The sequence below is a fragment of the Anarhichas minor genome, unplaced genomic scaffold (genome assembly GCF_050575085.1).
Source record: "Anarhichas minor isolate MPS153535 unplaced genomic scaffold, ASM5057508v1 ptg000003l, whole genome shotgun sequence".
Lineage (NCBI taxonomy): Eukaryota > Metazoa > Chordata > Actinopteri > Perciformes > Anarhichadidae > Anarhichas > Anarhichas minor.
This window is the reverse complement of record NW_027466449.1, coordinates 7737907-7753270: the sequence shown is the minus strand read 5'-3', so window position 1 is coordinate 7753270 and position 15364 is coordinate 7737907. Positions and strand designations below refer to the sequence as shown.

Here is a 15364-nt window from a genome sequence, read left to right as displayed (position 1 = left end):
AGGGGGGTTACAGCGGGCTCGGGTGGTGGCAGGAGAGGTGGGGTGGGGAACTATGACTTAAAGGAGCCTTTCCTCTGAAGTGTCTGCCAGCGTGCACCCCAGCAAACACAATCACAAGTCTCGTTGGTTCTGCTAGCTGAACTAATGAGGGCCTGCGCGTTGAGGGCAGGGGCTTTGATGTTCTGGGTAGCTGGCTCCTTGTGTTTTCTCTCCCGCTCTCCTTCTCTGCCTGTCCCACATCAAAAACGAAAGGGGAGTTGAGAAGCAGATGTTTTGAGGCCTGTATTTATACAGAGTACACTTTATTCACCCCCTTCTCCATATCCCATTTGTCCTTTGCTTCTACATCTCCGCTATACGTACAGCAAGCATACAGTATATCTCCCTATCTTTATATCCAACTAAACACACTAAATCGCCTTACTTTATACATATAATCATACTGTCAATCAAAACGGGTAACTTTTATCTCCCAACTTCCTCTCTCTGCCGCCCTCTCTTTAATTTCAGCCCAGTCTGGTTGTCATTACTCTGGGGGGCACTCAATGTGTTGCTATGCATGTGTCTATGTCTGCAGCGATGAGGGGGAGAATGGGAAAGAGAGAAAAAGAGAGCAGAGAGGGAAAGAAACCAATCCCAGACTGTCCAACAACCTCTGTCTCACACATGGGAGAAACAGTGACAGGAAATTCCCCAGCAGCAGCTCCAGGGTGAAATGATAAAGGAATGAAGAAATAAAAACCAGAAATCCATTACCTTATCATTCCATACAAGTCACTGTCTCGCTTTTATTCCCTCACTAAATACCAAACAGACAGAACAGTCGATTCAGCCACTGGCACTGCCATTCCTCAGGAGTCAAAACCATACAAACAACACTTAATTGGCATTAAATCCTCTATGGCAGACAGAGCATGGAGTTTGGATCATTTAAGATATCTAAGAATGCTGCAATCATAAATTCAGTCGGTGTTGACGTGAGAGTTTTGCTAAATCTGCAGCGTAACTAGAATGGAAGTGTAAATCATTCGGGTCACCCAGAGTTCTGTCTGACAGTTCATAATTTTGATTGTGCGTCGGTGCCAGTATTCCTACAAGTAAGTGTCTTTTTACATAAATGCATGCATGTGTTTAGGTGCATGTGTTTATATTTGTGAAGTATGTCTCCCAGGTAACAGGGACACGATGTCCCACATGGTTTAGCAAGTCCCTTCCTCTGGACAGATGATCCCCTCAGATGCTCACACAGCAAAGACTGGTATAATCACCCCCACTCTCTGCTCTCTTGATGCTTCTCTCCAGTAATAAAAGTCATACTTTAAAGAAACAATATCCTGCAGCCATAAAAAGTCCTTCTCTCAGCATGAAGTGGCCATAAAAAAGGCTCTCACCTCCCAAATCTGTAATGTGTAGAACTTGTGTCCCCCCCACCCCCATTCACACAGCAACAGGCACGCACACATACACAGACCTTTCAGCATCCGTTCAAGACTAAAGCAAGTCCATCTCTCACTTTGACATGTACTACATGTGGGAAGAATCTAAGGAGTGCTCGGACTGATGAAATGGACAAAGGCAAGCACGGAATAACAAGAGCTCAGTCATGGTTTCATAGGAAAAGTGACACATCACAGTTATATTCACGAAAAACATGACCAATAGCGACCACTCTCACGAAGTACTTACTATTGTTACAATGGTGTAAATAAATCAGAATGATAAGTATTTCAGCTGAAAGGACAAAATTTGTCTCCAAAACGTTCCCATCTTGAGTTGCACAATTATACCCGCTTTGATATGCTTATGAGCTCTCTGTCCAGATCAACACAAAAAACACTGTCCTTTATCTTGTATTCTTCTATTAGTAAAACCCTTGTCTAGAAAGATTTTTATGATGGACCCCCAAATAAGTATTGTTGCTCTGTCTGAGGCTCAGGTGCAAAATATACAAATGGAGTAAGTACCTTGGAGATCATTAGAGGAGCCCAGTTAAATGTAATACATTGTAATGAGACTTTGTTGTCTAACAGCACTGGTTCACCATCCGGAGCCACTCGGCCAGCACTAGTCTGTCAGAACAAAAAAGTCTCCAACACAATAATAATATTAATAATAATACATTTACAAATATACATGTACACATTAAAATACACAGCTACTGTACAATGAGATGAGTCAGCATGTAGATATAGAAATGGTTCTCGGCCCGTCTTTGTTTTGTGGGATAGAATAGAATAGGTTATAAGCTGTTTTCATGGCTGAGAGGGCAGCGTCTAAACAGACCGTGGTAAGACAAATGACATGAGTCACCTCTTCAATCTCTGACTTGGCATTTTGAGAATAACAGCGGCTACAAAGAGAAAATAGATCCCAGATGATGGACCAAAAAGAAGGAGCGGGGGGGATAAACAGATTTGCTGGGAGAGTTACACAAGGAGCAAAACAAACGCTCAAACAAAAGGAGTGGGCCAAGGGACAGGCTCGCCATCTTGAGTCCTGGATGGGTAAAGGCAGCTGGGACTGGAAGAACTGGGATTTACTTGCACACATTGACCCACTCTGTGAGACGACACTCCTCACACAGCACGTAGCAACACCAGTGGAATCTGCAATTGCAGCGCTCGCTGCGTGTCTGTTTTAGGATGTTGTGCCCGCGGCCACAGCACAGCGAGCCGCAGCTGTCTGTGCTGTAGCTGGTTTTGTTGCAGATGCGTCCTTGTGTACCTGGAGAGTCTGCGGACGCATCACGCTCACAGAAATCAGGAGACTTCTCAAAGAACACCAGCTCCCTGGACATGGTTCGACGGGGGCCTCCGTTAAATCCCCCTGCGCTCCTGCTGGCGCCGTTTCCTGTCCGAGGGTTGAAAACCCCATTGTTCTTGTTCTGGGAGTTGACAAAGATGGCTGACAGGAACTTTTCCTTGAGTAGAGAACCCACAAGCCGGAACTCTGGAGACACATGCCAGCAGGTCTTAAACTGACAGCTCCCTGATGTGCCATGACATTTGCACTTCCTCTTCATGTTGTCAGTCACTATCTGTGTAGAGAAAGGGAAATGATGTCACAAATCAGAAATGCAACAATGACCCTGATAGTCATGTGTGCCAGTGAGGTTAACTCTGCTCTCCAAGCAACATGAAGAACACAGTGGATAGGCACATTACTCACCTGTCGTCCCACTCGGTTGTTATGTATCCTCATGCGAGCGTGGATGTCTCTTGGAGACCCGCGGGAGTCGAGCCAGTCCCTGGAAAAACGGTCCCCAAAACGGACGTCATGACTGCAGCCCCCCCACTCCCACGTGTCCTGCTTGGAGTTCAGCTCATCTGGTAATGGCTTGAGAAGGGTGGAGGGGTGGGTGGAGTGCAGGTTAGCAGGCAGGTCGCCACGATGACCGTTTAGCTCGGAGGGTAATGATCGTGTCATGCCGAGGCCTACTCCACCCTTCTGCAGGGTCTGCAGCTGCAGCTGTGTGAGTTTCAGCCGGATCTTGTCATCGTCCTGGCGACGCTTGGCCTCACAGCCACAGCCCCGCAGCTTGCCCATGCTGCAAGCCGAGGCCACAGAGTGAGCCACACCCGCTGCCAACAAGGCCAGAGAGAAGGCACTCTCGCGGAAACCTGGGAGCAGGAGATACACACTCAAAGAGTTGAAAATGGCAAACAGTGTAGCTGTAAAACAGTCCTGCGTTTGTGTACAGAACTCTCATATACCTGACTCCACCCATCCCATAAACCCAGGTCACATTTTGAACACCATTAGCTTGCCTCAGGCTCTCACCCCTGTTGAGGATGGTGTTGTGGTGGGGAAGCTTGCCAAGGCCCTCCAGTGACGAGCAGTTCCAGCGCTGATCCCGGAGCTGGTGCTGGCATTCGTGGATGGCCACCTGTATGCCCTGCAGAGCGGAGGCCGTCACATCGGGGCTTCGCACACACATCCGCATCTGACGTTTGCTGAGGCCTGCCAGCCTCAGGCACACTGAGTTAGGGGTTAGCACTGGATCTCCTGCCACCCTCAGGCTGAGTATATCATTACACAGCACCCTGCAGAGAGAGAGAGAAAGAGAGGGAGAGAGAGAGAGAGAGTTGGTGGGTGTTGGGGGGTCATCAGAGCTGGTCAGGAGTTCATTTGTCAAATCCAGAGAAGTATGTGACAATGGAAAGATGCTTTGGATACTTAAGAAAATCTGAAAAATACAAAACCAGATTTAAGATGGATATACTTCGAAATAAATCGCATCTCTCTATTTGCTGAATACACTTAGCAATAAAATGTGTTAATCAATTGCACAAGCATTTACTACAGAGTTTCTACAGATGTTGTTTAAGCAGGGAAAAACATAATTCTAAACAGATCATCCAACTGTGAAGTCCCAAAAGCGGAGTTACTTGCAGTTACGACATCTTATGGAGAAATAATACTGGGATTCATGTTGAATTCTTAATGGCATAGCTCAGACTTGTAGAAGGCTACACAATTAGTAAATATTGAATCCAATGTTTCAATATTGCACAGAATCAGCCTGTGAAATCAGAGGCAGATGTTTACTTTTTAACTAAATATATAAAATATTCGTTTCAATCATTCAGTCATACACAGTAACTTCCCTCAACTCTTGTCGAATTCCATGTAGCAAGAACCCGCGTGTAACATCAACTCTCCTGGGGCTCTCAAGTGCACTCACGTTATTGCAGGTGACATAAGTGCTGCTGCCAAAATCAGGAATTGGTCCCAACGGAGTTTGTTTGATAGCTCCATTTTGTTAAGCGTCTTACGCGACGTGACATTAAAACACTAGTAATAAAGTCCTGTTTTGGATAAGAATATCAAAAAGAAGAGGAGTGGAGTATTATCGATGCACCGCCAAACGACCGAAGAGTGAAGACGGAGAACAGAGGAGCTCGGGGGCGAGAGTAAACGGGAGGGGGAGAGAAAGAGGGGAGGGGAGGAGATGCCTCCACAGGCGGCTGTTTGCAAGATTTTGGCCAACATGAAAGTTGGATCACCAGTTGATCGTTTTATCATTTAAGAGTGTGATCATTCGTCCAAGCGTAAAATTACGTCTCCAAACATTTACGCACAAGCACCACTGCAAGCTGTGCGCACAATGGTCTCAAGTTTTGGTAGATAATCTAAAACACTGGATCCCCTAAAAAATAATTGCTAGGACATAAAAATATGAATGTATTTAGAATAAGCTTGTTATTGGTGGGCCGGTACATTAGCCTATGTAGTATCGAATTCCACGTTTGGAGAGAAAGAACAAAGAAACGCTCGGTAAAATGAAATATGGAAAGTCAAAGTGGATTTTGTTCATAAAGGGGTGAGTTAAATGATGAATGGGGGGAGGGGAGAGCTGCTGGTTCCACTGTACGACAGGGAGGCAGCAGCAGGCAGGCGGCTCCGCTAACAGACCTTCCAACAATACTGTTTTTAGTCATGTGGTCCCCCTTCCTCCACTCCATCAGAGCGCCTGTTTCTCATTGTTGTGTTTGAAACAACTTCACTTTGTCACCCCAAAGTCTTTATTTCAGAGTATAAAATTATATACATAAATTACGATAGTGACAGGTCAGATTTGTTGTGCTTTTGTGATTATTCACATTATGGCGTCACATGCTCCGGCAAATTTCACGTGGCAAATAACACTTCATTGATTCATTCAAATGGGTTTGTGACGCTTATAGAAAGTAGGGCAGGCTTTTAAATACATCTTATGCATATTTAAGACGACCAAACAGCATCTCAATTATCTACGTTTTTCATGCTCAGTAATGACAGGCCAATGAAACCAGATAGGCCTTCTGTTGGGACTTGGTTAGTGATGGTTGTGGCAGCTCGGCATCGAATCGATGATTAGCATAATACTGAATCAACAGGTCAATCACTCTTAGAGTGAGACTGTCATTATGTCTCATAAAAATGTTTTCTAGACCCAACCTTAAATAGTGATAAACACTGCTGTTGGACTCAAGAAAATGCATTGGCTACTTTCATAAAATTAAGTTAAAACCCCCCTCGAACACGGTTCGCATAGTGACACCAATTCATCTAATCTCCTTCCATTCCCTAAGCTGCAGCAATGAAAAGTGCATTAGCATTCTGCCTTGGCGTGTATATCTAAGTGGCTTAAAAAGTGATTTGAAGTTGATTTGTATATAAAAGGCCCCCTTTATCCGGATTGAAGCTTTAATCTGCTCGGTGTCGCATGACTGCTCCAGGAAACTCGTTTGAGCACCTTCATATAAGGCTGGAGTATAAACGTAGGATGGCTGTCATTAAATCCTTTTTACAAAAGCCCACTTCCTTTTACTGTCATCTGAGCGAGAGAGAGAGAGAGAGAGAGAGAGAGAGAGAGAGAGAGAGAGAGAGATTATTCAAACTACAACCGCGGCAGTGACTAATGTGGAACATGCAAATTAGCAGATAAATGTCACATAATGAAACATTCCCCCATGAACCAACATAGAGAAGTTTGAAGACATTGAAGCCTGCTCCTATGGGGTTAGATGGAGATGCCACAAAGTGGCTCAAGCTCTGATCACACTGGGCTACATGTGCGTCGAGGGAGGTCTGCAGGCCAGATGTTTGGAGTGGCTTTCATTCTTACTCGTCCCCCTCTTTTCCTGGTTCATCATACACCAAACTTCTGATTGGACTGTACTTCATCTCTCCCACGATCTAAAAAAAAATAATGAAGTAACCAGGCAGTACGAGTTGCGAATTTCTACATGCAAGTTTCGTTGTGAATGTGCGCGCTTGGGCTGAGGATAATAGTTATGTTTATTGGGAGTAATATCAAATAGTACATATATTAAGATACCCTCGTAAAACATTAATGTCTATTGGACTAATGTAAAAAGGAAACGAACTGAACAGAAACGTCCAGTCACTACACATGTTGAGAGCGCATTTGGACAGAGGAGGAGGAGATGCGGTTAGGGAGTAGGCTAATCCAACCACCGGGTAAAAAGGGCAGTTTTAGATGGCTCATATTCCGCTGTAACTGTATTTCACCGTGACACCAGCTTTGAGCAGCGACGGAGCACCAAATCGGGCGCACCCACAGCATCTGTACCAACACATCACTGCTTCAGAGGCTCTTCTCCTTTCCGCAAGACTGGATGTGGAAGCAAGCGCACGGCCAGTGGGAAAATACTCTCAGCCGCACACATTTACAGGGAATCGATTCTGTGATGACCGTGAGATTCCACAAGTAATGTGCGCAACTCTGTGGATTGCCCTATTTTTTTTCTCTTCTTTTCTCCTTTCTGCCCAGTTGTGTTTCCTTATTCATTGTGCGCCCTATGAAGAGCATTAACTATCCCTCCCTCCAATCCTATTGAAAAGGCTCCGAAAAAAAACAGAGGGAGATGAGAGCAGCAAATCCCTTTTTTATTCCCCTCGTAGCGCTCAATAACAGAAGAATGTGTTGCCTATCAGTCACCGAGGGGATCAAGTCTTCGGGACTGTCCCACGCGTTCAATGCGCCGTGCAGAGCATCACTGAGAGAGACAGAGTGAAGAGGACTGCAGCAGCAGTAGCATCCTGTCTGGACACTTCACATCATTTAGCAACCTGTCTCCACTCAAGATCCATTTAAGTCAATTAGGGCTGCCTGCTTCTCTCACCTTTCAAGTCCTATCACCGGACTGTGGCGTGGTGAGTATTTACACCTTACAGCAAGTTTATCATAATTCAGTAGAACATAATGATAAAATACATTATCACTGCCAGACTTCTGTCTTATTTTTCTCGCTTTCAGGCTGACGGTTTATTGTAGTTGAATTTGTTATAAAATGCGGTTATTTGTGTTCCGGTGTTCAGATGAATAACTGTCAAAGATATGTAGAACTAGGTTTATAACTTTGCCCGAGCAAACTCCATTTGACACTTCACTCCTCATATTTGACCTGAAGCAACGATGAGGAGTCTGGCGCTGCTGTTGGGGGTGAAAGCCGCCTGCATCCTGCTGGTGTCTTCGCTCTCAGGCACAGGGGCCGTAAACAACAGCGGCCGGTGGTGGTGAGTTCACAAATATCTAGATACCGTACATTTATTCAGTTATCAGCATCCTACCATTGAACACGTTCTATTGCACGCCGGTTTGAGCGGTGTTTTATTGGGCGGGCACATTCCATGCTGCATGCTCGAAATAATGTGTTAGTTTTGGCACCGTTAGCAAGTTCTGTTCAACCTTTGAAAAAAAGAAAAACCGCATGATATTAAAGCTTGTGGGATTTATTTTTCTTCAAATTTGTTGTCGGTTGAGTGGAATTAGCCAGTAGACTATCTATTTAACAATGAAATAATTACATTTGTAATTGGCCTATAACAACAGGTTTACCTTATTTGCGGTATATATTACATTTACTCTCTCTTTCTCAGTCCAATGTGGGATAAATACGGATTTTTTTATCCTACGAGGTCTTCTCCATCGTTCTACATTACACATCAACTACAGCTGCCAATTCCACTCTATTTTGTTACATATCTGTATAGTATTGCATCAGTGCAGCATATTGTCTCGCTTTTGTTTAAAACTCTATAAACTGTGGGCTGGGTTTGTTTTGGTAATGCTTTTACGAAAGCTCTTTTTTTGTCGTTTTTGCGGTGCCATTAGATGGATTTGCGCACAACGTCAGACGATTTCAAATATTTAAAATGTCAGCTGAAATCCAAGAAAACTAGGAGAGGGGGAAAAAAATACACCGCGGAGTAGCTGGAATGAAGAAAAACATCCAAAAAGACGACATTATTGTTAATGTTCCCAGGCCTCACCACACAACTGTCTGGGTCAGCCCTCTAACAGGCCGAGACTCGCCCGTTTTTCCGAATGATAATGCTCAACAGGAGACACAGCCATTAGGCTACACTACATGAGAATCAAAAAAAAATGTTGACACAGAAATCTCACAGATAATACCAACAGACAAAGTGAAAAATGATATAGCAACCAGTGTACTCAAACACTAGAAATATTCTGAAACCTGACCACCAAAACTGGATTACTGTTACTGGAGAAGTACAGGTGCATTATATATGGACACAAACGGTTATAAAACCAAATACCAGAATATTTTCTGATATCATGTAGCAAAGGGACAACATACTTTGAGTTATTAATATGATAAAAACTAAGTGACATAAAGTCTACAGAATATGAATTTGCTTTTTGGCGGAGAGCATTTTACATTTACAGCATACAAACCTAAAGGCCTAATGTTTAGTGACTTGGGACATTTTGACAGGATGATCATATTTGCAGGTGAGATTGGACATTTTAATCTAAAAGTGTAAACAACTTCTCTTCAGCTTTTTTATCACAAGAGAATCATTTTCTCAGGACAACACAGATGCAAACCTGTGAGGGAGGATTTCCACTGAGCTATATGACAATATAACAGATGCTGAATATTTAGCAGAACAATATGACTACAAGTTCTAATAATGAAACTGATACGTCATAATATCTGGTTCGGGTCCAAAGGATTTATGAAGAGGTAAAAATTGAGTTTAATGTTATTTGCCAAACAAACCTGCATTCAGACTCAGAGACTCACCGTCTCCTCATTGTCTTGAAACACTGTTATGCCACAGATTTAAATAATGAAAACAGTAATTACATTTTTTTTGACACACATGAGATGCCAAGACACACCAGTTTAAGAGTTTAGAGTGTCACTGAAGTAGCTACGAGCAATAACTGCCAGCTCCTTGACTCTGATTGGCTTTGTCCTTTTGTTGTGCCAGGGGTATTGTCAATGTGGCCTCCTCATCCAACCTCCTCACCAATTCCAAGAACGTGCAGTTGGTCCTGGACCCGAGCCTGGCCCTACTGAGTCGTCGCCAGCGCCGGCTGATTCGGCAGAACCCTGGCATCTTGCACGCCATCGCCGCTGGGCTGCACACTGCCATAAAGGAGTGCAAGTGGCAGTTCCGCAACCGCCGCTGGAACTGCCCGACCACCCACAGCCCAGCAGTTTTTGGGAAAATTGTCAATCGTGGTGAGCCTCTCTTGTCTTTCATACCAGGCATTATTTGGGCAATTTTGGCCAGGATGTAATGGAATCGTTTGTATACATTTAATAGGCTTTGTCATGAATGTTTTTCAACTTTTGGGCAAAAAATTGGCAAAGCCATTGTCTAAAAGGCTGGAATTGGCTCTGATGGGAAGTTTTGATGTTGTTTCTTCAGGTTGCAGAGAGACTGCATTTGTATTTGCCATTACCAGTGCAGGGGTGACCCACGCTGTGGCTCGCTCCTGCTCAGAAGGGGCCATCGAGTCGTGCACATGCGATTACCGCCGCAGAGGTCCTGGAGGACCAGACTGGCACTGGGGGGGCTGCAGTGACAACGTAGACTTTGGCCGGATGTTCAGCCGTGAGTTTGTGGACTCCAGCGAGAGGGGCAGAGATCTGCGCTACCTCACCAACATACACAATAATGAGGCTGGCAGAATGGTAAGGATTTGATATTCAAACATGCCACAATTGGCTGTTTTTGTCAGAATTCCCAAAAGCTTCTAATGCATTTGTGATTTCCCCTTTGTATGATTTCATTGGTCTTCCTATTTGCAGACTGTGTCATCAGAGATGCGTCAGGAGTGTAAGTGCCATGGCATGTCAGGCTCCTGCACCGTGCGCACCTGTTGGATGCGCCTGCCCAGCTTCCGCACAGTGGCAGACTTTCTTAAGGACCGGTTTGATGGTGCATCCAGAGTTGTTTATGCCAACAAGGGAAGCAACCGTGCTTCTCACCGAGCCGACCCCCGACACTTGGAGCCTGAAAACCCGGCTCACAAACCCCCCTCTGCCATGGACCTGGTCTATTTTGAGAAATCACCAAACTTCTGCTCCTACAACGGCAAAACTGGCACTTTGGGAACTTCTGGGAGAACATGCAACAGCTCTTCTCCAGGCCTGGACGGATGTGAGCTGCTCTGCTGTGGACGTGGGTTTAAGACCCGGACTGAGAGTGTGACTGAACGTTGCAACTGCACCTTCCACTGGTGCTGTCATGTCAGCTGCTTGAACTGCACCAGTACACGGACATTACACCAGTGTTTATGATGACAGGTGGACATCAATGGAATATTAATGCATATTTGATTGGCAATTGGCTGAGAAAGCCACTAGAACACAGGTGGTTTGAGATGTTAGAAGCTAGAAAAGCTTCAAGGCGGGTAAACTAATACAGGGAATTCTCTCCAAAAAAAAAATCAGTTTTTGAAAGAGGGAGATGAAGAAAAGCACAAATATATGAACAGGGTATGGAGGGAGTAGATGTGCTTGCAACTTTCCTTTGATGCTTAACAGCATTAAGAGGGAATTTAAACACTCCAGCTATCAATGTAGAATGGAAATCATCCGCATCCCTCAAGTGTTTACACTGTGGAAACATAAAATTAGTAAAGGGGCGAAATGATGTGGTGATGAATCGATTGCTGTAACCAGGTACTACTAGAGCCTTCTTCTCCTCCACTGAGGGCAGAGACTGGGCACAATGTTTCACAGATGTTTCTGTGGCCAGAGAGCCACAAACAGTGGGCTCTCCTAAACTGGTGAAGACCTCTAACAAGAGGGAAGTTTTTTGTGTTCTTTTAAATCATTGTTTTTTTTTTCTTTGCTGAATGTTGGATCCTCTCACATGAAACTGTGTGAAGTTTATCTCCAGGGATGGGCTGTCTTTTCTCAACTTGTGTACTTAGGCCCTGGATGCAGCCCGACCACTTATAATTTCTTCATCACATTTGCCCGTTTTATTTAAATTTGATGGGAGCTGAATAAACCTCAACCCTGATTTGCCACCATGATTGACCACAGGATGGTCCTGATGTTACAAGAAAAATAGAAACTGACTGAACAAATCTTACTGAGGCAATGTAATTTGAATGTATTATAAATACACTGAATATAATTACATGACTTGATCAGAGGGATCAATATTGAAAATGGAATGTGACCTGCAGTGTCTCACCATGCTCTCAAAATGAAAACTAATGCCATTCTGAGATGGCATTGAAGTAAAAAAAAAAAACACAAAATTCCTGTTAATACATGAGTGTTGCATTAAACTGGTCCAGGTTTAGAGTAGGCGTATACTATGTGTTTTACTTCAGGATAGGATGTAAAAAGCAGATAACATTGTTCTTTGACGAAAACAGCCTCTGCTGTCAGAGATCATTCTGAATATCAGCTATGAGAACCAAAATACTGTAAATATTAAAATATATGAATATATTTATAATGACGTAATTTGTATGTTTTCTGAATGATTTATGCACCTGTCAGTGGCTGGAGAATATACTATCATTAGTGTCAAGTCAGGAGTTGTTTTAGATCTTATGCCTTTTTCTATTTTGGTGTAATGTAGCTCACACAAAACCGACTCTTATATACTAGAAACAAAACATTATCACGTCTTTGCTTGTTTCCTGTAAAACACTTGTGTTCATGCACTGAATATTTACCTTTTTTATTCGTGTAAATACAAAATATTTATTTCTAAGGATTTTTATACTGTTATAGTGAGATGTAAGAGAAGACTTTTTTTTTTTTTTAGATTTTAATCAAAAGATTTAGGCTCCAGTTGGTTTTGTATTGTATGATAGAACAATAAAGTCTATATTTTCAATTAAGTTGCCCTCCTGAATGTGTCAAAAGATGCTATTATGTCTGTTGTAGTCTGTGTTTGAGATAGTTTTGACAACCAACCAAGTGAACATATAAGCCTGTCCCTGGGTGTCCTTTGCTTAATCCTATTACCACCACCAAAGCAGCCTCTTTCTCTGGCTTACAAAACATCCCTGCATCTGTGCTCCCAACCACAAGAGACGGCCCCTGCTTATCCAGCCACATACCTTATTTGATACAGTATAGGATTTTACTGCATTTCATGTTTAGCTTTATTTGCTTAATGCTGGAAAGAAATAGAGAAATAGACTGAAAAATAATGAAAACCTCTCCCCCAGCCCCTGGCAACCTGAATAACCACGACCCAAACCACTGACTAACGGGAGTTTGGAAAGCTTAACACTTTCTACTTAGCTCACCACAGCACAGGAGCAGCCACGGTCATCCAGATAGATCACAGTGAGAACACCAACACGCACCCAAAGGTCCTAATAACAGAGCAGCAAAGTTGTAGATGTAAGAGCAGACAGGGTGACATAGTACGACAGGGACGAGAAACTTTCCGAATTACAGTCTTGATGTTACGGGGTAAAAATTAGACATCACAAAGGGCTCCTTTGCCTGCCGCAAAGAAGTTAAGTAATAAATAATGAATTGAGATTGGTCCACATCTCAAAGAAAGTAGAAAGTTTAAATATGTAGACCTAGTGGGTTTAAAAAACAACAACAAAAACAGAGCAAACTGAATCAAAATACTGCAAATGATGCATGGGGTCACATAAGGCCTACCAAAACAAAAAGATGAGAACTTAAAATGTATATTGATCACAGGGTAACACATCTGAGTCCTCCAAAATGAAAGGTTCTGTCTTGTATGACTGGATAACAGGTGAACACATGATTTGGATTAAAGTATGTGACAAATGGAGAAAAAGTCAGGAGAAAGCAAAAGCTCACAAATGTGAAAACGATAAAATCCTGGCTTGAGAGAGAATTGATAGGCGATCGTCGACACAGAGAGAAACAAAAGAAAGAGAAAGTGGCAGACAGATTTAAGAAAAGAGGAGGGAAGGCAGAGTTCAAATCCCAGGCGTGAGAGTGAGGTGGGAGAGTTGGTGGAGAGAGTGAGTGGAGGGGGTTCTGCCTGTGGGAGTGCTGAGGAGTCAGTGATAATTAGCTCAATTAGTGACAAAGGCAGTGTAATAAATACCGACTTAGTGTCTGGGTCCCTGCTGGCCTCTCCCTGCGCAGCCTGCAATGTGGCCCTGGCCTGACGGACAATTCATTAAACTGACAAAATACCCCACCGTCCAGGCGTGACGCAGCGAGTTAGCCCCCTACAGGCCCAGCTCATTGTTCTAATTGTCTGGGCTGGAGTCACTTTGTGGCCGCCTCCTCCTTCACCCACCCCGCCTTCACACTCTGCCTTCAGAAAACCCATGGAGTTAATGCCCCTACCTTACTCTGTAAGTAGGTGATCGGCAGGTTGGGAAAAAAAGAAGCAGTAAGAGTTCCTTGGGGTGGGGCAGCTGGTGGGGGAGGCAGTGGGATTAGCGAATGGAGGTTGCCTGGGAGTGCTGGGAGCAGCACCGATCGGAATGTAGGAGAGATGAGTCCAGAAGCTCGGATGCGGGACAAAGCGAGAGTTAATAAGGAAAGATTGAAGGGGCTGGCGACAATGGGCCGCCACCCGAGTCGAGATGAAATTGCTTCCGAGGATTATTGGGAGAGGGTGTGAGCGTTGTAGGCTTTTTGTGTGAGTGTGTGTTTGGTTGGGCATTTTGTGTGTTCAGGGGCAGGGGGAGTGCTGGATTGATGGCTGCCCCTCTGGTTAGGGAGCAGGGGACCAGAGGAGGCTAACCGGCTGTTCCCACAGTCTGTTCTGCTGCAGCCACCTTTGACACAAGGGGCTGCCAGGCGGCGAGCAGGCAGCCATGGTGAGAAGGGCACAAACAAAAACAACAGCTCAACAACACAAAAGTCACTGTCTCTGGAAGGCTGGTGGAGAGGCGCAGGGTGGAGGTGAGGGCATGAGGAGGGGGGGCAAAGGGAAGGAGAGCAGTAAAGTGTGATAGGAAGGATAAAAATGCCACAAAATCCAGTCAGTTACTGTATCGCCAATATCTGATAACACACTGACATCCAGTCGCTTGCTCCTGGGGCCTTCTAATTGTTACTCGATCAATTTCCTTTTGGGATAAATCTTTTTCCCATCTATTAGCAAAAAGCTTTGTGATGCTGACATTATAGGACCCTTAACTTCAGGAGCAACATAACAGGGGTACAGGGTTAAGTTACTTGATGCTAAGAAATGCAGCCACACTCGATTTGACCTGAGTGTGTCACTTTAAAATACAACGTTCATGATTTTAAGCTTGAGAAAGGAAAAAGTTTTCACTTCATTGGGCTCCTTACAATAATCAGGTCAGTCACCACAGAACATGCAGAGAAGACGATATGGAATAATGGCGACACAGCAGCTTCATATTAGAATTCCTGCTAAATTGTGGAAAAATGTTTGCCCGTTGGGTGGAGTTGCCTTTAATATGAAGGGCGTATGATAAGGAATTTAGATTTGGGTTTGGATCACCGCACTGAATGATAGGCTGCTCACTGTGGTTGTAATGGACAATGTGGCATGGCTTGTATTTGGCACTCAACCCTGATTTGATTTCCGTGCAGCCTCAACATTTCATTGTAATCCCAGCATTCAAATGTGGCCAAGTTCC

At 44.1% G+C, this 15364-nt stretch overlaps 2 protein-coding genes across 2 annotated transcripts; one reads left to right on the top strand and one right to left on the bottom strand.

The window, feature by feature from the left end:
* Positions 1-2536: 2536 nt before the first annotated feature.
* On the bottom strand, positions 2537-4758 carry wnt10b (wingless-type MMTV integration site family, member 10b). Its single transcript, XM_076091048.1, has 4 exons — positions 4685-4758; positions 3781-4043; positions 3169-3620; positions 2537-3037 (listed from the first exon to the last, which is right to left on the bottom strand). The coding sequence occupies exons 1-4, from the start codon at positions 4756-4758 to the stop codon at positions 2537-2539; spliced, it is 1290 nt and encodes a 429-aa protein (XP_075947163.1).
* Positions 4759-7924: 3166 nt separating this feature from the next.
* On the top strand, positions 7925-11072 carry wnt1 (wingless-type MMTV integration site family, member 1). Its single transcript, XM_076091035.1, has 4 exons — positions 7925-8025; positions 9754-10007; positions 10198-10463; positions 10581-11072. The coding sequence occupies exons 1-4, from the start codon at positions 7925-7927 to the stop codon at positions 11070-11072; spliced, it is 1113 nt and encodes a 370-aa protein (XP_075947150.1).
* The last annotated feature ends 4292 nt before the right edge of the window (positions 11073-15364 follow it).